General features: G+C 40.3%; 3 protein-coding genes across 6 annotated transcripts; 1 reads left to right on the forward strand and 2 right to left on the reverse strand.

Moving 5' to 3' along the window:
• Window positions 1-166: 166 nt before the first annotated feature.
• Window positions 167-3179, reverse strand: fkbp14 (FKBP prolyl isomerase 14). 2 transcript variants are annotated; one of them, XM_051405804.1, is made up of 5 exons: window positions 3161-3179; window positions 1990-2110; window positions 1517-1668; window positions 1270-1397; window positions 167-1179 (listed from the first exon to the last, which is right to left on the reverse strand). In XM_051405804.1, exons 2-5 carry the CDS (start codon window positions 2076-2078, stop codon window positions 1021-1023), a joined length of 528 nt encoding a protein of 175 aa, XP_051261764.1. In that variant the 5' UTR covers window positions 2079-2110; window positions 3161-3179; the 3' UTR covers window positions 167-1020. The 2 variants fall into 2 exon arrangements, with proteins under 2 accessions (XP_051261764.1, XP_051261765.1); XM_051405805.1 differs by lacking the exon at window positions 3161-3179 and having other exon boundaries at window positions 1990-2491.
• plekha8 (pleckstrin homology domain containing, family A (phosphoinositide binding specific) member 8) lies at window positions 2548-10849 on the forward strand. Of its 2 annotated transcripts, none has more exons than XM_051405796.1 (13): window positions 2548-2726; window positions 3199-3315; window positions 3416-3571; window positions 3676-3797; window positions 4057-4215; window positions 4312-4355; window positions 4617-4735; window positions 5960-6314; window positions 7140-7225; window positions 8005-8063; window positions 8470-8671; window positions 8790-8851; window positions 8941-10849. In XM_051405796.1, exons 1-13 carry the CDS (start codon window positions 2687-2689, stop codon window positions 9136-9138), a joined length of 1719 nt encoding a protein of 572 aa, XP_051261756.1. In that variant the 5' UTR covers window positions 2548-2686; the 3' UTR covers window positions 9139-10849. The 2 variants fall into 2 exon arrangements, with proteins under 2 accessions (XP_051261756.1, XP_051261757.1); XM_051405797.1 differs by having other exon boundaries at window positions 4315-4355.
• Window positions 10850-12228: 1379 nt separating this feature from the next.
• colq (collagen-like tail subunit (single strand of homotrimer) of asymmetric acetylcholinesterase) lies at window positions 12229-21433 on the reverse strand. 2 transcript variants are annotated; one of them, XM_051406950.1, is made up of 17 exons: window positions 20516-21433; window positions 19804-19913; window positions 19374-19481; window positions 18528-18572; window positions 18315-18341; window positions 17384-17455; window positions 17019-17081; window positions 16893-16919; window positions 16742-16786; window positions 16594-16629; window positions 16410-16490; window positions 16071-16167; window positions 15282-15412; window positions 14756-14875; window positions 14537-14663; window positions 14328-14430; window positions 12229-14219 (listed from the first exon to the last, which is right to left on the reverse strand). In XM_051406950.1, exons 1-17 carry the CDS (start codon window positions 20610-20612, stop codon window positions 14150-14152), a joined length of 1359 nt encoding a protein of 452 aa, XP_051262910.1. In that variant the 5' UTR covers window positions 20613-21433; the 3' UTR covers window positions 12229-14149. The 2 variants fall into 2 exon arrangements, with proteins under 2 accessions (XP_051262910.1, XP_051262909.1); XM_051406949.1 differs by having other exon boundaries at window positions 14537-14678.
• Window positions 21434-21489: the final 56 nt, after the last annotated feature.

Genomic DNA, 21489 nt, shown 5'->3' on the forward strand with positions numbered 1-21489 from the left:
TCGCTGTATAACCTTCCCACTCATCCAGTTTTACCTGTAGGTGTGGTCAACAGGGTGGAATTTGGTTAGATACCGTATATGAACTTAATACTTTATACTCTAAAATCTCAGTTTTCATTTGGATGGTTAGAAGAAAAGAACAGACTGAGAGCACTGACAGCTATCAGACATCTCAATGGCTTCTTTAATCTTTAAAACATTGTTCTTTCTGTTGATGCTGCATAGCTGTGAGCTACTGCCGACTGACAGATCAATGTGCCACAGATTACTTCTGCTCACAATGTATGTGACATATATAACCTGTGATGATCTATATTATAGATATACATTTGGATAACACTGAGGAAATGTGATGGCTCACTACAGTTATATATGAACTGAAAACATATGAACAGAAATTCAATGTTATTTGTTTAAGGTCTAACACATAATTTAAAGTATTCATCACTGCAACTGACTGAAATCATAAGCCAACTGCATATTATTTCATGATTCACTCCTGAGGAAATGTTATATGTCACCTCACTTTGATGTTTGGTTTGCTAGACACAGTACACAATCTAGAAACTGACAGAGAAGGACACATGACAGATTTGATTAAGATTTGTCGGTATGATACAATCGTCTAGGACAAGAGTGCCCTCTAGTGATGAATGAGGACATGCACAGTAAAAAGTTTTTTGTATGCACAGATTTAGTTTTCAGCACATGTACTGTAAATATAAGAAACATGAATTAACATAGTTATGTTCTGTTTACTTTAAAAACATATTTATTTTATGAAATACATTTTTAAAAATCCAATACGCCTAATTACATCTGTGGTGACATTATCAGTGCATGAAGGATGGACATATAAATAAATTATGGGTCTCATTTTCCATAAAATGATGCAAAATGATTTGACCAAAAATAAGACAATACTGTTTTAAAGGAGTGTTCCTCATTTCATATCACTTTTGAGGAGGAGATTTATGGAAAAAACACTGTGGTAGTTTAAAAAAAGTACAAATCAGTCCTTTAGAGCTCATCGTGTTGGTAGGTGAATTCTCTTGAAGATATGAAACCATCTTTATCTTCATCCTCATTTTTGAAGATGTCATCTACCATCACTTCATGATGTGTGTCATTAGGGGAGTATCCATGTTTCTCAAATTCTTTCTTCAAGTACTCTTTCACCTGTAGCACAGACAGAATAATAATGACATTCACCAATGGCAATAAAATATACTACACTCTTATTTAAAGCATTTTAGAAGAATGACACACCTCCTGTCTGGAGAGCTTCCAGTCATCATTGAGATCCATCTCCCTGAAAGACTCATGTGACCTGGGACCATTTTGGATGTCCATGAGCTCAATATCAAAAATGAGGGTACTGCCTGGAGGAATCTTGCCTGTAAACAAACAAAAACGTCCATGTAAAAGAAGCAGATTTGTCATGGTGGCACACAGGAACAAAGGGAGACTGGATGCAACAGACCCTGCCTTTGTTTTGGTTTTTTATAAGTGTTACCTTTTCCTTCCTTGCCATATGCCAGAGATGGAGGGATGGTCAGTTTCCTGCGCTCTCCTGTGCACATGTTCTGCAGACCCTTATCCCAACCCTTGAGCGCCTCCCGGATCCCAAGAGTGAACCATACTGGATTTCTATCCCCATCTTTGCGGCTGCCAAGAGTTACAAAGATCCATCACAGTTTTCTTTGAGAAAGAAGAGTCCAGTACACACAGAATTGATATATCACAAATATGTACAATAAGGGTCGAATAGTTGCCACCTGAGGACAGGCCAGTGGTTAATGTTACCAGAATAGAAAAAGGCTCAGATAGTCTACTTACAAGTGGTGGGGTGCTGCATAGTATGGTCCATTACATATGTATAATGATGTTTACAGCAGTGACCACAATGAGACTTGTCCTTCACAAGGAGTGGTACAAAATTGCACAGAAACACATGCAGCAATATTACAGTTTCTAGAAACAAATTACCTGGAATGAAACATGGTGCCATTACTCTCCAAGAATCCTTCGTAATGAACAAGAAGCATGTCTCCAGATTTCGACTTACGGTAACACATGAAGGGTTTATGGATAACTTCAATTTTCACTTCTGGCTCGGGAAGTTTGCCCCCAGTGACAAACACAAACAGTGAGGGCAATATCGAACAAATAGATAAAAGAATCATTTTTATAGACACTGGGTTACTTACTCACAAAATTTACAAAAAGCTTTTTTTAAACCCTTCCATAAAACACAGTACCTAAAATACATACATGGCAGGAATGCCAACTACGTGGCAGCCAACTTCTGCAATGAACGCAGCCACTGTTCAGCTGTCTGCCTTCCTCCGTCTCTAATTGGATGAATTCATTTCGAAGCTCCGCCCTCTACACAGTTACTCTTATTTCATTGGTTCTTCTCTGTGCCAATCACCACACTCAACGCCCACAGTACTTAAATCCCTCTGATGTAAACGGGAGGAACGTCGTCTGCTGCTCTCATGACGGCTTAGAGCTCCATTCACAAAAAAAGTGTACGCACTTTTATCTACGTAGGTGAGCTCTAAAGCCGAGGACGTTACTCCACGAATCACACTCTGGGGCCGATGGAGTCGCTGAAATCAGCTGTGCATCATATCTTGTTATGATAAACAAGTAATGAACGGCAAAAACACATAACTAAACAATGGAAGGAATGTTGTATAAATGGACCAATTACATTAGTGGTAAGTTAATCCCACAGTCGCTGGGTGTTTTCGGTTATAGCTTTCGTTTTTAACGCAGCTAGCTAGCATGACAGCGTCATAGCGTACTTGTGTAGAGTTATAACGTTAACAGGCAACGGGCAGGCTAACGCTAGCTACCGACAGCTTTCAACTATCCGAGTTTATGCACCACTTTAGATTAACAAAGGTTCCCTTTGACTTTACTCATCTGGCCAAATTAGAAGTTAACCATATTTATGAAGTCGTAACAGGCAGTGCTGGCTAACGTTAGTTCACACAATCTCTCATTGTAATCTGATTTATCAACTGCTTAGCTGTTGCTAACAGACCGTAAAGGTTAACTCTTTCCGAGTTATGAAGCTTAGATAACGCTGTTTAATATTGACTTCTACTAAGTGATCTGTAGTATTGAAACATTTAATTCTCATACTCACAGGAAATATTTTCTAAGTTGAAATGCATTTTCTTTCAGGTTGGCAACCTCGTTGGTTTGTGCTTGATGGAGGAACTTTATCGTACTACGACTCTCAAGAAGATGCCTGGAAAGGTTGCAAGGGCAGCATTAAAATTTCAGTTTGTGAAATCCAAGGTCGGTGTGGCTCGCCATTTCCTGTGTACTGTGTCTCATTGTGCAAGTTCTTCTCACTTCTGAAAATCATGTCTCCTTGTTTACTGCTGTGTTTTATTAGTTCATTCCTCTGACTCTACACGAGTTGACCTGACCATACCAGGAGAGCAGTACTTTTACCTCAGAGCCATCAATGCAGCAGAGAGGCAGAAATGGCTGGTGGCCCTTGGAACAGCCAAAGCTTGCCTTACAGACAACCGAACAAAGAGAGAAAAAGGTATTTGGATGCAATAACACCAATATCTGACATGGCTTAAACTTACACAGCTTGTATCCTATTGTAAAATATTGTAAACGTTTGGGTCATTTGCTGTCTTTCAGAGCTCCAGGAAAATACAGAGGCACTGAAAACTAAGATGTCAGAACTCAGATTGTACTGTGACCTTCTTCTACAACAAGTAAACAAGATCAAGGAGAATGATGAGCCAGGAGACTCAGCGGAGGTAAGGTTAAGGTTTAGATGAGCCCATGAAATAAGAGAAGCTGCCGTTGGTGTGAAACTGCAGTGTTAAAGTAGCCCATTTGAAATTAGTAATTGATGTGTGCTTACACTAATAGACTAGACAAGCAGCGAATATTATCAATTATTTTTAAAATTTTAGCTTTATAGATTTGAGCTGGTTTTTCCAAACATACATGACACATGACGTTGAGATCCGTGGCAGTGTTGGCTAATGTGTATGTTTGTGTGTCCATTTACAGACAGGCATAGACACTGGAAACATGGTGAAGTCTACATGCACCACTTTCCTTAAGACTCTAGAGGAATGCATGCAGATAGCAAATCGTACTTTTAGTACAGATATGGCAACACAGAGTCCACCAGGATCTCCTCCAGTAGCAGCCATCAAACCTCAGAAGGTGTGTCACCACTCTTGTGCCTAATAACATCTAGTATAAACAGCATGACTTTTTCCCAGTACATATATATAACACCCTAATGTTGTTTTTCTCCAGCAGATTAAACCCATCAATCATTTAAATCAAAACCTTGGAGAAAAGTAGGTTGCTTTTTTTTTCTTTATGTATTTCTGTTACCTACACTGTTTCTATCATTAACTGCCATATAGATGTTCAAAGCACCACTCAGCAAAAAGAGGCAAAAATGAAATACCCTTTTAAATGTTTTCTGTTGATTCAATAATTGTTATGTTATTAATTCTGAATTTCTGTGGCACTAAACATTATTGTGAATTACATTTGCTTACAATAAATGTATCCCAAGTTTTAGAATTAATATAATCCACTCTAATTAATTCCAGATGGAGAGATTTGGTTGAAACCTCAGGAGAAGCAATTGCATATGACAACCAGAGCCTTGACTCTGGAGCAGAGGGACCAGATGAGCCAGATAGACGAGAACACCATTCTTCCCCATCAGGTAAGTCAGGTCTCCCAACCACTCACTTTACGAGCTGCAGAGTTCCCTGAACTGACAATCATTACTGCATACCATAAAGGAACGACCACACAGAGCAAAGAGGGCCTGGTTGTTGTGTGCACTTCATCTGAACTGATGTGGATAGATTATTTCCTTTTAGTGAGCAGACATTGATGGATGCCCAGTTACATTATTGCATTTCCCTTAACAATACAAAGGGGAAGCTACTGCCGGTGATGGAAAATAAGACCAGTCTTTTTCAATTTATTGTTTTCGGTTATCCATAAAACATATACTATCTCACTGTAAGATGCATTAAAATGTATAATTTAGGACATAATAAAGGAAAGGAAGGGGAATTGCTATAACCAAAATATAATACTATAATACCAAAAACTTTTAAAAGTAATATAGTACATAAAACACTGTTCGTTTTGGTACATAGTTTACATCATGTTACATTAGAATATATCACACTTTGGTTCAGACTTTTAGTGATGCAGTAGTGCCAGGGAACACTGTTACAAAAAATTAGAAAATGTAGACACATTATTCTAGCACAAATTGTTTGATATGAATATAAAAATACATGTAAAAAAGTCTCGACGTGACAGGCGATATGAAAGAGTTAAATATTGTTGGATTGTAATTAAGATCTTAATCTTTCCTGTATGAGGCAAAAATCCAAACTAAAACAAGAAGAAGGTAATTAAAAACATTTGCGTAACTGAACCCAGGCTCCAAATCTTTTGGTGCTGCCAACATGCTCTGTGGTCACCCTGTGCAGGACAGCATTTCACAGAGTACAACAATAAATCCCAGTTGGGTGAGGTCACAACTGAAACCAAATTACACCTGACCACACCCAACTGCGATGTTGAGTATGGGTTAAAATGTTCAACCCATAGAGATCAGTGCAGCAGTAATTCAGCTCAATAGAAGATGTAGTGCTGCTCTTTATTTTGTCATATAATTTTACTGAAACTCTAACTGAAGGATGAGCCTGAGGTTTCCAGTGGTTAAAGAGAATGAGTCTACACGATACTTGTGCAAGTCAGATCTGCTTTCACAAATTTTCTACACCCAGTCTGATGAAAACTGGGCTTTAGACCTGCTGCAATAGACATCTTGACTGAAACTGTATTCTGTGCTTGTTAGTTTTCAAGCCTTTTCTCTGGTTACATATATTGTAAATGTCTTCCGATTGCCTACTCTGTCATACAGACATTGATGCAGCCAACGGTAACAGTTCAGTCCACGAGGAACCAGTTGATCCTTCTTTACACACTACCCAGAATACCTCTGAGATTGAACACTACGACCAACCAGCAGAGGGGGATGAGGAAAATGAAGCCGGTGATCAAAAGGAGGCAAAACAAGAGCAGAAGCACAAACTGGACCAAAGTCAAGAGCATGACAACAACAACAAGGAAGTGAATGCTGTTGACCAGCCTCAGCACCAACAGGAAGCTGTTCCAGACCAAGAAGAGGCTCAACATGAAGGCGAGACTTCCAGAGATTCAACAGAGCCAGAAGACACAGAGCAGGTGGAAACATTCTTCAGCACAATGAGTCACAGGTATGAAAATGCTACTCAGGAAGGTCACATCCTTTAGGACACACGAGTTACTGTATGAAGTTACTGTAAGATCATCTGTGATATTTCACTATGACAGTATTAGGATTAACCAATCTAAGCTATATGTAGTAATTTTGTCTTTGAGGCACTGCACCTCTGCTGCACAGTTCCTTAGTTAATGGAAATATATTAATTGCATTACTGTGTTGCACAGAATAATTATATAATAACGGGTTTGGAGAAGTTTTACTGAATCCATTTCAAGATGTCATGATAAGTGTTTTATATTAGTGTGTTCTCTCTTGATCACATGACACAGAGAGGCCCTCATCTGATATTTGGGTTTGTAAAGCTTTTTTGTTTCACTCTGTATTTCAAACGTATTTTACTTTCTTCCTTTAAGACCTTGAAGAGTGTTACTGAACAATGGAGTGTTCATAATCACTTCTGTAATATTCAGTTATGATGTAAACGTTATTATAATGGAGTAAATCACTGTCTCACTCAACCAGTATTCAACTGCAAGATGGGGATTACAGTATGCGCATTTTGGAGTTGGTCTTTTAGAATTGATGGGACGTTTTATGAGCATTAACGTTAGAAACTAAAACAGTTCTGTTAAGTTGTAGACAAAGTAGCAGAATAGTCTCAGGTATTGTCAGGCATAGATTTGCATGACACTGTGTGAATAATTTCTCTTGCTTGGTTTTGTCCTTTGTACCCCTTTTTTTTTTCTTTTTATGTTTGATTTTATCAAATAAAAATTGAAATGGCGTACTTACCTCTAATACATTCTCCTGTTTGAATCTGTTCTACTTTTTTTAGATTTAGTGATATAAGACTGGACGACGACAATGGTATCCCTACTCAAGAGTTTTTGGACTCATGCTATGCAATAGTGCCTGTATTAGGTAGGCCGGTCACTTTCAGTCTCTCCTCATCTCAATCTGCCTCTCTGTTCTTCCCTTTTTATGATGCCACATACAGTATGTGGTCTTTTCACCCTTTATATGTTTTATAAGGAAAACTTTATTTTTCTTCTAATTTGTGCATGCTGTGTCATTCACATTGTCTGTGCTTAATAAGGTGGAAGCTTTCTGTCCTGGATTCATTATCATCCTTTTCTTTCATGCCCTTATTATTTCCTTCTGCACCTTTTTGTCTGTGGTTTTATTTATTCTTTGTAGTCTATCGTGTAGCAGATTTATATTGTCTCTGTGTACTACACATCTACATAGATAGGCAGTTGACAAAAAAACTAGAACAGAACACAAAGCAATACAACAAGATGCCCATTAAAATGTAAAACTTTGTTCTCTATTAATGACTGTAAATTTATGTGATAAAATGTGATAAGTGATCCAGCTGTGCTCCAATGTTTTCATCCCAAATTGATGACATCTCTCTCATTAGATCTGGACACAGATCCAGACACGCTCAGAATCGCTCAGGATTTTAGGTCTTCTAGTGTGTCACAATTCTTAATTTTCCCCTCAAATTAGTAGTCAAACGGCGATTTTCACAGTTTTCTGACCTCTCAATAATTGCTTCAAAAAACAAGGCATTTGAATTGTTCAGCACTGACTATTTACAGCAACTACATCATAAAGTCTTTAAAAAAAATAGGTTACAAAACAGAATCTTTTCTTCACAAGGAGCAAAGAAATGATCATGGATTTTCTCTTCTCAGACAAGCTGGGATCCACAGTGTTTGCACCAGTTAAAATGGATTTTGTTGGAAATATCAAGGTATGTGTACATGTTACTGATCTGTAGTCTTAAAACATATTTCACTGAATTACAAAGAAGTGATCACATAACTGTTCTTAAAGGAGTCTCTTCACACAGTGTAACTGTAAACAGGATAAATCAACTTCAGTATTTTACGATCTAATACATAATGACCACAGGGAGACATTTGCTGTGTACAATACTGCTTGACCCTTGGTGGTGCTTCTTCTTTAGCTTGAAAATCAGACGCTTGGCTCATCACTCCTCTTTTTCTTGTTCTGCCAATGTACATGAGATCAAATGACTTACTGAGCTGTTAAAATGTATTACTTATAGTTTTGTTTCATTATTTGTTCAAAAGTGTAGAGTAGAAGAACAAAATCTGGATCTCTTTACTATATCACACTGACTTTTAACCCTGTAGAAGATTCACCAGAAGCTGATGTCAGACGCCGACAGCTTCCCCACACTACAGTCCATTGTGCTGTACGAAATCCAGACAGATGTTGCCCGAGTGCGCAACTCCGCCACAGAGGCTCTGCTGTGGCTCAGACGAGGGCTGAAGTTCCTCAAGGAGTTCCTTTCAGAGGTCAATGCAGGACAGCAAGACATCCAGGGAGCATTATGTGAGTCTGATTTCTAACGTGCACTGTCGGCAGTCTGCAAAAGAAAGTTCAAATACACAGAACTTAAAAGCATGGTCACTGTTGAGATTTGTCACGTTCTGTCTTTTCCTTCACCCAGATAATGCCTATGGAAAGACCCTTCGGCAGTACCACGGCTGGGTCGTGCGAGGTGTATTCGCTGTAGGTATTTCTTACCCTCACCAATGCTTTTCCCCTTTTAGATCCATCTGTTGTTGGAGTGTGACTATTGTATGCTCCTATTTTCCCAGCTGGCGCTGAGAGCTGCCCCATCTTATCAAAGTTTCAGTGCTGCCTTAGTGACGAGAGAGGGAGACGAGCTGCAGAGCGGCTTCACCAGCAGCATGCACAGAGACCTGGGAGTGTATCTGCCTGCCATGGAGAATCAGCTGGCCATCCTTGATGCCCTGTATGAAGAAAACAACCTAGAGTCGGATGAAGTGGTGTGAAAACCCGAACAGAGAAATGATCCGAGTTCAAGGAAAGACAGAACCTGATGGCAGGGGCAGAGTAGTGGCTGACTGCTGAAGGAAGGTGCCAGATGCATCAGGTGCATCTCGTGTGCAAAATAGTGTGAGCATGTCCCGCGTCAGTGTGAGGTGTTTCCAGTGGTTGTTAAACTCTACGACAATAGAGGGTCTAGGTTTGAAGGAGGTATTAATGTCTGTATTTAGGAGCCCACAAGGGGCAAAGTAAGAATTAATAGTTAAGACATTAGGGCTTGACAAAGTGTAGTTTCTGGGTCTTGTTTAAAAGACCCCTGACAGTGTAGGGGTTTTAAGCCCTATTATGCAGACTCCAACCATAATGATTCATGGTGATATTTGTTTCTGGTGCACATTTTGTCAGTATAGTGGCTTTTAAGGTACATGACCACAGAGTATTTGGCTCTAGTACCTTTACTGGAAGATAATTTGTGCTTGAACTGCAAAGAAATTTTTAATCTCCGGATTGTCCTGTTTCCTTGGATCCATGAAACAGGGCGATACTTGTAACTAACACAAAGCGCTATTTAACACACAAGAAAGTAATATTGTTACATTACCTAATATATGCCTTCAGTATGTGATGGAATTGCATACTGGGCTAACCTTTAGTGTATTAGGTTAACATGTTTTCTTGCACTGACAGTTGAAGTTTAGTTAATTATGTTTCTTTCCCTGAAATTTTAATATAAATCCTGCAGGCTGACAATGTGTGTTGGTTTTACTAACATGTTATGAGCTATTGCTCTAGAGACTTAACCATGGGACCAAAAAGGAACTGTCATGTGAATGGCTTTAGCCTCTGCTGCCTACAGTACAACACACAAGAATGAAATAGTACAGTGTAGCTGTTAAAATACTGACAACTGCTGAATATTTATGTGGACTTCCTCTGAACAAACCTATGCATAGTATGTATTTTCATCTATTTATTATGTCTTAAGTTATAAAGTTCACATTAATGTCATGGGGATCATTTGAGTCCAGCTTTTTGTGTGAATGTATGGACATTTGTATCCATAGAGCATGTTTATTGATTGCATGTTTTTTTTGGTAATAAGTAACATAGGTGCCAATGGAAACTCTAAATATTATTAACCAAGTTAATAAATAATCCTAAAGGGGATAGATGGTGAAAGTTAAATTACATTGCTTCAACTTCTTCTCCATACTGATAATGAACAGTAACCTTCAGCAAGTCTTCTCTACAGATTTCAGTATTTTTTTTACCATCTTGTCCGTGCAATGTTCTAAATATACTTGAGTGTTGTTAACAGCTGTACCTAATATTTGATTATGTTGATTCAGCAATGAGTGGTAAGACAGCTCCACCTCCCAGCCAGGTTAGGGTTTGACCATAGATTGACTGAGCCATTCGAACCGAGCAGGAACATCCTCATAGGGCTTTTTTACCAAGACATACCGTATAGTATTTTTAACTTTATTCTAATTTTTCTTCTGAGTTTACAGAAATACATACTATAATATTTCTTGAGTAAGTCATTTGCGGCAGGTTTACATCACATATGTGCAACAGGTTGATGTCCTGTTGTAGATCAATTCCAATGTTAATCCTGAAAATTTGCTATTGTAATATTACAAACATTTGATTTGGTTTTTCTATGATTGTATATAAGAAGCTACTTGATTTTTACATAATAAATAATTAAGTTGTCCCAGTGTGTGTCCAGTTCTGTTGTAGTCAAATATGTGTTGTTTATATTTGGTATCAGACAGAAGCCCAGATTATATTTTAGTCCATTTTTTGGGGTGTATAATTGAGTCTCACTCCTCTACGTTTCAATTAAACTAAACAAATCAACGAGTAAGCAAAAGATAGTAAATCTGCACAGGTGTTCTGTTCTAATTTATGTAAACAGCAGTGGCACCTTTGCATACTTTGCTGTCTGTGTGAGTGTTTTGCATGTGCAGCAGTAGGGTGTCCTCTGCCAGGTCCACAGCACTCTGCATACCAGCCATTCCTGCCCATAGGTCAGGGATTTTCACTCGGCTTGGGCCAACAGCTGGGTCCCTGCCTGCCTGCTTCCTGTCCCTGTGGCCTCCTTTGCATCGCCCCTTCTGCCACAGCAGTAATGTAATGCTACACCGTCCAACCTGCACCAAAATAACCCCTTTTGTTGGAAAAAGTGTTTGATTTCAGTTCATCAACTTAATACCTGTGAGAGCTCCGGATAGATGCTGCTTCCTACAAGTTGAGCTTCCATGACTTGTGTCTTTGAGGGGTGGAAAATCAAACAGCTATTAGTTCAGAAGTAAATTTGTAACTAAGAACTGTTCAAGGTTCCCAAACTCCACAAATAGAAAACTTCACTTGGGAAATTCTTCAGTGCGCACAGCAGATCTTTTCATTACAATGCAGTTGAATCAGGTTGTCCACTGCATCTCCAGTGACATTTAGTGCTGTACTGAGACATCTGTGGTACAAATCTGATTGGCCTGGTCAGGGGAATGCACATGATGGGATAAATACGCCAAGGTAAGCTTTTACTCGGTCATCTGAGCAGACAAATTGTCCTGATGTGATTTAGAAAAAGAAATACGGCATGCTAATACAGTTATATGGTTGAGTCCAGCCTCAAACATCTCTGCTGCAACTCTGGCTGGCTGCCCGTGCCCAACTTGTATCGCTGTGCCACATCTCCAGGCAGCTCAGAGGGGCTTCATCGAGACAGAATGAAAAGCTAAAAAGCCATTGCCATTGTCTGAGAAAACAGTGAGAGTTCACTGTGTGGTCTGTTTACTATTTAGTCTAACACAGCACTTTGCAAGCAGCTGCTGACAGCATCTTTTTCCACTTGATAGCTATCTGCTTTTTTTTCTTCTTTTTTTTTTTTTTTTTAGCAGTGAGTGCTCTGAAAGAACATCAATAGCATCTCTATCACTGCCTATTGGCTTTTAGCACAGTGCCCAATCACTGTCACCATCTGCTCACAACAGATAGAAATCAGAGCTGCTGACACACCCCTGACTACAAGTCTGAAGATGTGTGTGTATGTGTGTGTGTGTGTGTAAGACAGAGCGAAAAGCTTTGAATGATTTCAATTCCTGTTTTATTTTCATTTCTTTTTAAAATTACCCACAACTACTGTATAAATCATATCAGAATAATGAAACAAAATGAACTTTCACTATCCGAGTCACAGTGCATACTATATTTTATAAAGCCTTACAGTACGTTACCACATGCATGTTATGTTTCAGCATTGTTGTGCATACACAGTACAGAATACAGCACAGCAGCACAGGCCACAGACAGAACATTCAACACAGTTTCCAAAAGGTATTTCAGCTTTGTGCGTGGCACAGTTCATCACTATCATATAAGGTGTGTCATACATACAGTACTTAGCTACACTCTGGGCAGAGCAAGACTGATATCTCTTAAGACACCTGCTATGCTGATGAATGCAGTGATCTACAAAACAACGTTCGACAAAAGGGAAAGCGTTTCACACTCATTAGCGCGGTATCACAAGCATGCGGAGACAATATAGTAACAGTCTTCATCTTTCAATTGCTTTTACAGAAGAATCACATTTGAACACCTGACTACATCTAAGTATGGCTGAGAAAAGGTCTTCCTTGGCACTGCGACTCATACAGTAGCTTATGGAAAATGTCAGCTTATATCGCACAAATTCATTTTCACCCGTGGTGGCTAACACTAAGTGGACTACATCTACACTGTTAAGTTTACGGTTGAGTTTCACTGTTGCTGTATATACTGTAAGACAGAAAGACTGGATAAAGAGGTATTAGAGTAAATACAGTAATTACCATAGAACAGACTGGAATTTAAATTCCTCCCCCTTTTAGCAGCTACAGACTATTCCAGCCTTTCCTGTGCAGTGAGAAAATTAAGAACATAACAGTTTCAAGCCTTCACATACAGTATATTTCATTTCTCACTGAAGCACAGGGAAGAAACTCGATCATACCCAGAGGACTGCACGTTGTGGATACTTTAAAGCTCTTGTTTGAGTTACCTGTGTGCTTCAGCGTACAGTCACTGCCATTTAATTTACAAAGAGAGTAGTGGAGGTTGCCTGTGAAAGGTGCTGTGTGGAGCTACATTACCTGTTGGTTCCTGAGAAATATTTGGATTTATGAAACTTTGTTTAGACTGAATGTCCCTATCAAGTACAGTACCACCACAAGCCAAGTCGGCCTCTGAAGTAGTGGCCTCCTGGTATAACAGTCTCACTGAAATATTACAAGTGCACCATATCCACCTCTATCTCTATCCCTAATCATACATACTGATCTTACCATATGCCTTGTTTTTTACTTTTACAACTGAAATTCTTGATGTGATACTGAGACTACACAGTACAAACCTTGTTGTGGCAATAATAAGTGAAGTGATGAGTTACATGCTTGGATAGTGACAGCTGCTGTCATGGTCTCAGTAATCCCAGTCTCATGCAAATGCTGTGCACTGTCATTCCCACTGCAGTAGAATACCTGAGGCCATGGCTCTGGATGTCCTACTGCCTCTCTTTCTCAACAGTAACTGGGTCAAGATTAAAACGCTTCTGGCCCGGCTACTGCTCCTCTGAAACATCTCCCACTGGCACTTAATTAAGTGTCTGCATGGCTGTCACACATCTGTTGCATCCAAAGGCTGATTCCGGTCCAATCAGGTATGGTGAGGAGGCCGGTCTTAAATCCTGCTTGTTAAGACGGAGTGCAGTTGTGCATTTCCTATATGTGGGTGAAGGTTTTCACCTCCACTGACTGAGTATAACTCCGGGGTGCTACGTGGCATCTCAGCAGCAATACAGAGGAGTTATATATATGTGTTTTGTTTTTTTTCTTTCATCATAGAATCAATTTCTGCCTCTACCTTCAGAGTCTCTTGCTTGGAGCATTTTTTTTTTGCATGAAAATATTCCTGTTATGTGTCAAGCAAATAACACACAGAGGATCCCGCTGCATTGTCCAGCTTTCTTCCTCAGGTGAAGTACTTGCAGTTTGTGGAGTCAATAACACAGTATGGTGTGCACTTCAGGTGACCATATGACCTGCAAATAACAGGAGAAACAGTCTTTCGGTCAGTTTAGCATGTCAACAAAACACTTCTCATGCAGCAAAAGAGTTTTTGTCAACATATAGTTGTATACTGGGCTTACCCTGGAAGATATGAATTACATGTCTGGTATCCAAAGTCCTTTCCATCACACTCCTCAGCACCCTCATAACGGTATCCGTCTCCACAGTAGGCGTGTTTACACTCTGTGGTAAGGGGAGACAGCAGGGGTGGAAGGGTCACATTATATGTGCACAGCAAAATACAACTACGGAGCTACTATAGACCACCTAACGTGGGCGTGTGACTTACTGACGCAGCCGTCAGTGACAACTCTGTTTCCGTCATCACACTCCTCCCTGCTGGAAATCTGCACTATCCCGTCACCACAGTAACCTTCATCATCGGGTGCGTTTTCCATGGACTGGAACGGCGTCAACTGGAATGGAAAGGTCTTTTACAGAGTTTAAAAACTGCTTGAGGTGTATAAAATAAGTTGAAGTAATCAGATTTGTCTGCATGCAATGATACCTGTATTGGCAGCCAGCCATCAATGTCTCTGAAATAGAGAGATCTCTGGTCTTTGCGGAATGCAAGAGCATTATCTGTATGAAGGCGTTCCAGTTCTTCCTCATTGCTCACAACGAATATCTGAACAAAAGGCAAAGTGAGGAAATATTTTCAATTTTTACTGCATTTTGAATTATAAGGTTGAGCCCTGTTGGAGTGGAATATTTAGACATTAAGCATCAAAATGTAATATCCCAGCTGGAAATATGTTGCTCAAAGCAATATCTATATCCCTGGTAGGCGTATGTTTATCTTTCAAAACTTTTTATCTTTACATAACTCACTCAAAAGTTTATTAAATGGGGTTTCTAAAAGAATAAGTGAGAATCACATCCAATTGTGTAGTGTAGTTATATCAGAGATTTTACCTACATACTCTAAACACATTTTGATAAAAAACCCATAACATTTTAATTGTGATTTGAGTTGGAGTAATAAAAACACTGTGCACAACGGTTTGCATTTGACAAGACTATTAATTACTCACCGCTGGTACTCTGGGATAGTTTCCTCTGGAAGGATAATCATCATATGGAGAACTACCGAGAGAGCTGCAGGTACACTTTCCAGGAGGCCCCGGTGGGCCACGTGCACCCTTAGTTCCAACCATGTATAGTCCTAAACATATACAAAGACAAAAATAATTATATAAAAACACACAAAGCAAATCAAAGAGCAAAAAAGGCAAGCAGAAGCAACAAGTTTAGTGCCAAATAACACACTATTTCAGACTTAGGGAGCTAATTTGAAATGTTAAACGGTTATGTGTAAAGACCACAGGCTATAGTAGCTCATATAAATACTGTATGTCATGAAATGTAGTATCTTTGATTCATCTATCAAGAAGCAAACACGATCAACTTAATTCACTGGGAAACCTGATGAAGATAACAGATGTCACCCTAATTATCTGGTGACATAGCACTTGTAAAACTGTGGGGAGGCTCGCCATCTGTGAATCCGTTTCAGTCCTATGATGTCATGACAACAGCATCTTGTTTCACCTCAGGAGATAAGGTTTCTCTGGTGCTAAATAAGACTACCGGTGTTACCTCTTACACTGGTCTAAAGTGTGCTGCCTTTGGCAGGGGTGTTTGCTACTCCTCTTACTGGTAGCACAGCTTTTCACACAGAGGAAGTGCAAAGGAACACACAAAGCAATCACTTCAAAATGGACATCTCTGACTGAGCAATGTGTCAGTTTTTAAATCACTATCCTCAGGAGTTCAAATCTGTTGGGAAATCTGCTCTGGTGGAAAATGGAAAAGGTTCTTACCTGTGGCAGGTGAACCAGGAGGGCCAGGATGGCCTGCAGGTCCCTGTGGGCCAGCAGGTCCCATGGGACCAACACTGCCTGGGTCTCCTTTCATTCCCTGAAACACAAACAAAACAATACGCAAGGTGGTCAGATTTAACATTTCTTCACGTTTCACAGATTAAAAGATAAAAACTAATAATGAGCAATGGGACGAGGATTTTTTAATTAACATGAATCACATTTTGAAGAGAAAGTATTAACACACAAATAATTATTTAATTTTGTACTGTATGTAAAATGTCCCATTGCACACTCAAAATTGAAGCACAAATATATCTCCATTATTGCTGTTATTACCTGCTTGCCTCTCTTCCCTGGTCGCCCAGTGGGTCCTCTGTTTCCTGAGATTCCAGGTTCTCCTTTAGGACCCATTTCACCCTGCACAACGAATCATAAAATCAACATTCAATTTGGTCAAATTTGGAAAGCTGTAGTTCTGTGCAACAAATTAAAAAAGTCCTTGTTTGAATGTGTTTCTTACTTTCTGTCCAAGCATTCCTGGGAAACCCATTGCACCCTGTGGATAAAGAAAAGTAAATTATAATAACAGCTTAGATTACATACAGCATATATGCACTATAGTGCTACTACTTTCATTTGCAACAACCCCAGGGATAAACTCTGCTCACCTTGTCGCCTTTCACTCCACTCTCACCACGATCACCTCGAGAACCCTGAAGGAGCAGATTACAGTGTGTTACATAACAAAAAAGATGTTAATCATGTGGTGTTAATATATCTTGTTGCACTTTCTACTGAATGATAATTACGGTCACATACCTTTTCCCCTTTATACCCAGGTAAACCCTAAAATTAAGAATCAAAGATACAAAATATCCAAGATAAATAAAGCTGTTCGAACGTGAGATCATCTCAGATCAGTATAGCTTATAATGTAGATCATACCCTTGGCCCAATTGGTCCTCTGGCTCCAGGCAAACCCATCAGCCCCGGGTCACCTTTCTCACCCTGACAGAGAAAAATATAGACATAGAAATAAGACAAATATGCATTGGTAAGAAATTAGAGTATTAAGAGTGTGGACTTCGAATTCAGAAGGTCCTTGTACCATTTAAATGAAGCATCTATATAGAAAAGGTTGTTTTCGTGTTACATAACATGTATTTATTATTATTAAGTATTTCACTGTACAAATGGCAATCAACACATAGCTAATACTCGTCTACACTACCTTATATGGGCACCTACTGGTCTCATGTCACTTCATATACGTTATTCATCATCTACATTATGAGGTCTGACTTACTCACTTTGGGCCCGCTTGGTCCTGGCCATCCAGCTGGTCCCTGCTTCCCAGGAAGTCCAGGAGGACCTGTCCGGCCCTAACAGGAGACATCAATTTTAATACATCATTTCACATACAGAAGTAACTTATAAAATACAAATAAAACAACTGCTGTCACAGCTGAAGAAGCAGTTAAGTGCAAATGAATGCCTGTTTGCTTTGAAGGTAAAAAAATAAATAAATCTAAGTGCAGGATTTGCTGCATAAGCTGACAGCCTGCTTGCTACAGTATTTATCAGACACTGCTGCACATGTAGGGGGAGAATGACTTTAACGAGCCCTGTCACTTTGCTCTCTTTAATTAAATGATGGGCTGTATATAGAACAGGAGCCCGTGCTTGTGGGAAATAAAATGATTTATGACCTGGCTGAAGCACTAAGCTAAATTGCACTGCAGTGCTGCAAAGCTGCTCAGTCAGGCCACCAGCCAGTTGAAGCTCTCCCACTGGGCCGCTTTTACTGCTCAACCACAGTGACTGATTATTTTAGGGAGGTCACTATTCTCCCGCCCGCCCCGATCAAACACTGTGTCCTGAGCTTCCAATAAAGCTGTGTGCGCTCTAATAGAGAGGGAGGTCCATCTGACAGGGAGGCATGATGCTTGGTGTCTTTGAGGGGTCAACTGCAAGGCAATATGCTTCTGCGAGAGGAGACCTGCATGTTAACTCCCTCTGCCATCAAAACAGCCCATCTCAGCAGCTCTGCGCCCCTTGTATCTTGTCAGTATGGCTGTGCTGTCTCCTGTCAAGGTTGTAGATGCTCAAAATTTCTTGATGCACATGTCCAGGCACTGGCAGCGCTCTGAGCTACAGCTAGAGAGCAGGCGGAGGCACTGTATCTCATTTTTGAGTAAATCCACTTAGCAGAAATACAGAGTGATTAATGGAGACTCTCACCTTTTGCCCAGGTCTTCCGATTTCTCCCTGACAACAGGATGCGGAGGAGGGGACAAGGACAGCGGTTATTTAATACACTTCCAGCAAGCATCTTTCAGTCATTAGCAACAGGTCAATTATACTTTAGCTTACACAATAATGAGTAGCTCGGAAAATGTAAAATGAGCAACATAAATGAGATGAGACTAGAACATGGGGAACTAAACCGCTTACCTTTTCTCCCTTGGGCCCTCCTATCCCAGGTAATCCAGGAGGACCCTGATGAACATTAAAAAAATGGCATATGCTCATAAATCACAGAGATATCTATCTAAATTAGTTTTATTGTCCACAACATCCCACCACAAAGTCATGTCCGCTTCTGGAAGCCCAAAGCTGCAGTTTCAATTAGCTAAAGGCTGAGTGGCCACTATTGATTTAAAAAGTGCCTTGTGGGTCTCTTTTGATATACGGAAATGCGGCTGCAGTCCAGCTAATGCTGTAACAGCCTGAGACGGGCAAAGCTTTAACAATCATTTGGTAAATATGCTTTTCACTTGTGAAATGCTGGGCTAACAGAACAGGAGGTTGGGTTTACAAGCACCTACTGAACCAAAATATCTTAACATCTTTCAATCACCAGAGTACACAAACACACGCTTGTGTTGGTAATCCCTGGAATTTACGCAACCCAGTATGCCTTTCCAGGCAGACAGCTCTTCGGACAGTTTCTGAGAATGATGTGTGGCTCACTGGCAGGCAGTGGAAAAAGGCTATTTGTGTCTGAGCTAAATGTAGAGCGTTAATGGGCTGCTGTGTTGCAAGGGCCAGAGAAATCCCCATCTCCTGCTCTGCAGGAACTCTCAAGTTGTAGAAGAGATAGGGGTAATATAGTGTTGGAGTACTAATTCTTAACTATGCAGACCCCAACATGAAACAGAGATAGTCTGTGATTTAACCATACTGACAGTGGATCCTGTGTAAGTCAGAATTGTGTAATGACAATGCCAATGTGGCCGTTCAACAGTACATTATTGATGCTGGGATAACCACAAGGTTTCGGAAGAGTCTGGATCCTACCTCAACGCCAGGGGGACCAGGAGGCCCACGAGGGCCTCGGACACAGGTGGATCCATTATCCCCATTGCCCTGCTCTGACTCCCCACCACAATGCGAAGTGTCTTCATTCTATAAAATGAAAATAAAAACACATTTTTAAAAAGCATTTCTTTTACAGACAAATGCTAGCTAGAAGAGAATCAACAGAATGAAACCTTTACGATTTTCATGGTGTTGATTATGTGATTATGTTCTTGACATAACAACTCAGAACCCACAGCAAAGGACTTGTTAAGCCATTTCTTCCTGCAAACGTGTTCCACTATCTGAGTGTTTTAACAGTGTCATTCAGAGGTCAAAAGGCAGTAAGTGTGGGGCAGTTTGGATATCACCCAAGGACATATCAACAGACAGATATTCCACAATAGAAAGTCACATGACTTTGACTCACATGAGCGTGGCAGCGCCAAAGTGAAGGGGGTGGAGGAATCAGTGGGGGTGGAGGCGGACTCAGTAAACAGCATGGGCTGAATCTCCTCTGCTGCTCCTGGGATCTGAGAGCTGTGCAAGGTGTGCATGCAGTCAGTCACACAGGCAGTGATGCCAGGTGTCAAAATTAGAGGAGGACAGTCAGAAGAGGTCACGCTAATGTGTTAGTCTTAACTTCTGCATTAACTGAATATGAATCTTGATCAAAATAAGAAGAGTAACATTAAACACATGACACATGGACATGCACGGGTAACTGTGGTACATACAATGTGCCACATTGCTAACGAATATCACAAATATAAAGAGGTAAGAGCACACAGAAGCAGCGTAAGTAACAGGGAAACAGGTGCAAACTATCAAATCATGACACCCGTCCAGCAGTTTCTAGAGCTGGACACAGATATGAAGTGACTGTGCCTCACATTGAAGGACTGGAGCTGGTCTCGCTATTTATAGAGGCACTTCCAGGCTACCTCATGGGCGACAAGAAAATAAAAACAAGTGCATTTTACACAAATAAGCTCAAAATGAATCCTAAAACTACCCATTTTATAGCCATGCTTTTACAGCCCACTCACTCAACACCTGTGCATGCATAGTACTGTATGCACGGTACAGTACAGTAAACACACCCCTACACACATACAGGATCAGGATTATAACATTCTTACCTGCTGGGAATGAAATAAAGCTGTCCAGAAAAGAGGATTGAGCCAGGCCATAACAAAACCACAGTGGCAAATACAGTCCAAGTGTTAGAAGAGTCATGTTCCTCCAGATAGTTGCCTGACTTTATTTCTGAGCCACAGAAGCCCTCACACACTGCCTTTCTCTATCCCTCTCTCCTCACTGTCCTCTCCCCCTGCTCCCCTCCCACTCTGCTCTGCCTCCTTCACGCCCTCAGAAGAGGGTACGCCGACCAATGCCCATTAAATCTTTCCTCTGCATCAGTGTGCGCTAAAATTACAGGAGACAGCCCGCCAGCTGCTTCGGGTGCCAATATTAGATCTCTACTACTGCAGGGGGTGCCTTTTATTGTTTCCACTCCTCTCTCAGGGATACTTATCATGACTAACCCACAGTAGGCTTTTCAGCAAGATATTCAGGATTCTGCATGAAGGTGTCACTTGTGCATCCTGAGATAATTCTCATAAGTGTATCTTCTGTTTGTCTGTATTTATTAGTACATCTATTTTATGCAGTAAACTGTGCATCCCCCTGTGCACTGTGGTGTCCATTTAGCCATGCCAGATTGGTTTTACTGCCAAGTCTGCCCCACAAAATTAAGTGTCTGCTTTTCCAAGAAGGCTCTCTGGGGGATCTGAGAGCTATAAAATAAAATATCAACATCAACATCAGTGGTCAACGGTGCTTCAATTAAAGTGATATGAAAATGATGTGTCTATGTTTTGCAAGAGACTGAGTAGGTCAGTAAGTCATGCAACGTGATATAAACTAATACACAATCATTAATCTGATGCAAATGGATCGCACTGTGCACTCACTGGATTAAAATAAAAGAATAAGTAGATATTGTACAAAACTGTCACTGCTGCTGAAAATGTATCCATTTGTTGTTTTTCCTGACAAGGTGTGAATCTGAAGGAGGGTGTAAATGTATTTAAAAAATCTAGACAGAACTGTT

The sequence above is a fragment of the Dicentrarchus labrax genome, unplaced genomic scaffold (genome assembly GCF_905237075.1).
Source record: "Dicentrarchus labrax unplaced genomic scaffold, dlabrax2021, whole genome shotgun sequence".
Classification (NCBI taxonomy): domain Eukaryota; kingdom Metazoa; phylum Chordata; class Actinopteri; family Moronidae; genus Dicentrarchus; species Dicentrarchus labrax.

Coding starts and splice junctions, on each gene's coding strand:
- fkbp14 (XM_051405805.1), bottom strand. CDS start 2,186: ATGATTCTTTTATCTATTTGTTCGATATTGCCCTCACTGTTTGTGTTT. Junction 1,398..1,516: donor ATATGGCAAGGAAGGAAAAG/GTAACACTTATA, acceptor GTTTGTTTACAG/GCAAGATTCCTCCAGGCAGT. Junction 1,180..1,269: donor GGAAGCTCTCCAGACAGGAG/GTGTGTCATTCT, acceptor TCTGTGCTACAG/GTGAAAGAGTACTTGAAGAA.
- plekha8 (XM_051405796.1), top strand. CDS start 2,687: ATGGAAGGAATGTTGTATAAATGGACCAATTACATTAGTG. Junction 2,727..3,198: donor ATGGACCAATTACATTAGTG/GTAAGTTAATCC, acceptor ATTTTCTTTCAG/GTTGGCAACCTCGTTGGTTT. Junction 3,572..3,675: donor CCGAACAAAGAGAGAAAAAG/GTATTTGGATGC, acceptor GCTGTCTTTCAG/AGCTCCAGGAAAATACAGAG.
- colq (XM_051406949.1), bottom strand. CDS start 20,612: ATGACTCTTCTAACACTTGGACTGTATTTGCCACTGTGGTTTTGTTAT. Junction 18,573..19,373: donor CTGGTCCCCCTGGCGTTGAG/GTAGGATCCAGA, acceptor AATGTTCATCAG/GGTCCTCCTGGATTACCTGG. Junction 15,413..16,070: donor TCCTGGTTCACCTGCCACAG/GTAAGAACCTTT, acceptor GTATATGTTTAG/GACTATACATGGTTGGAACT.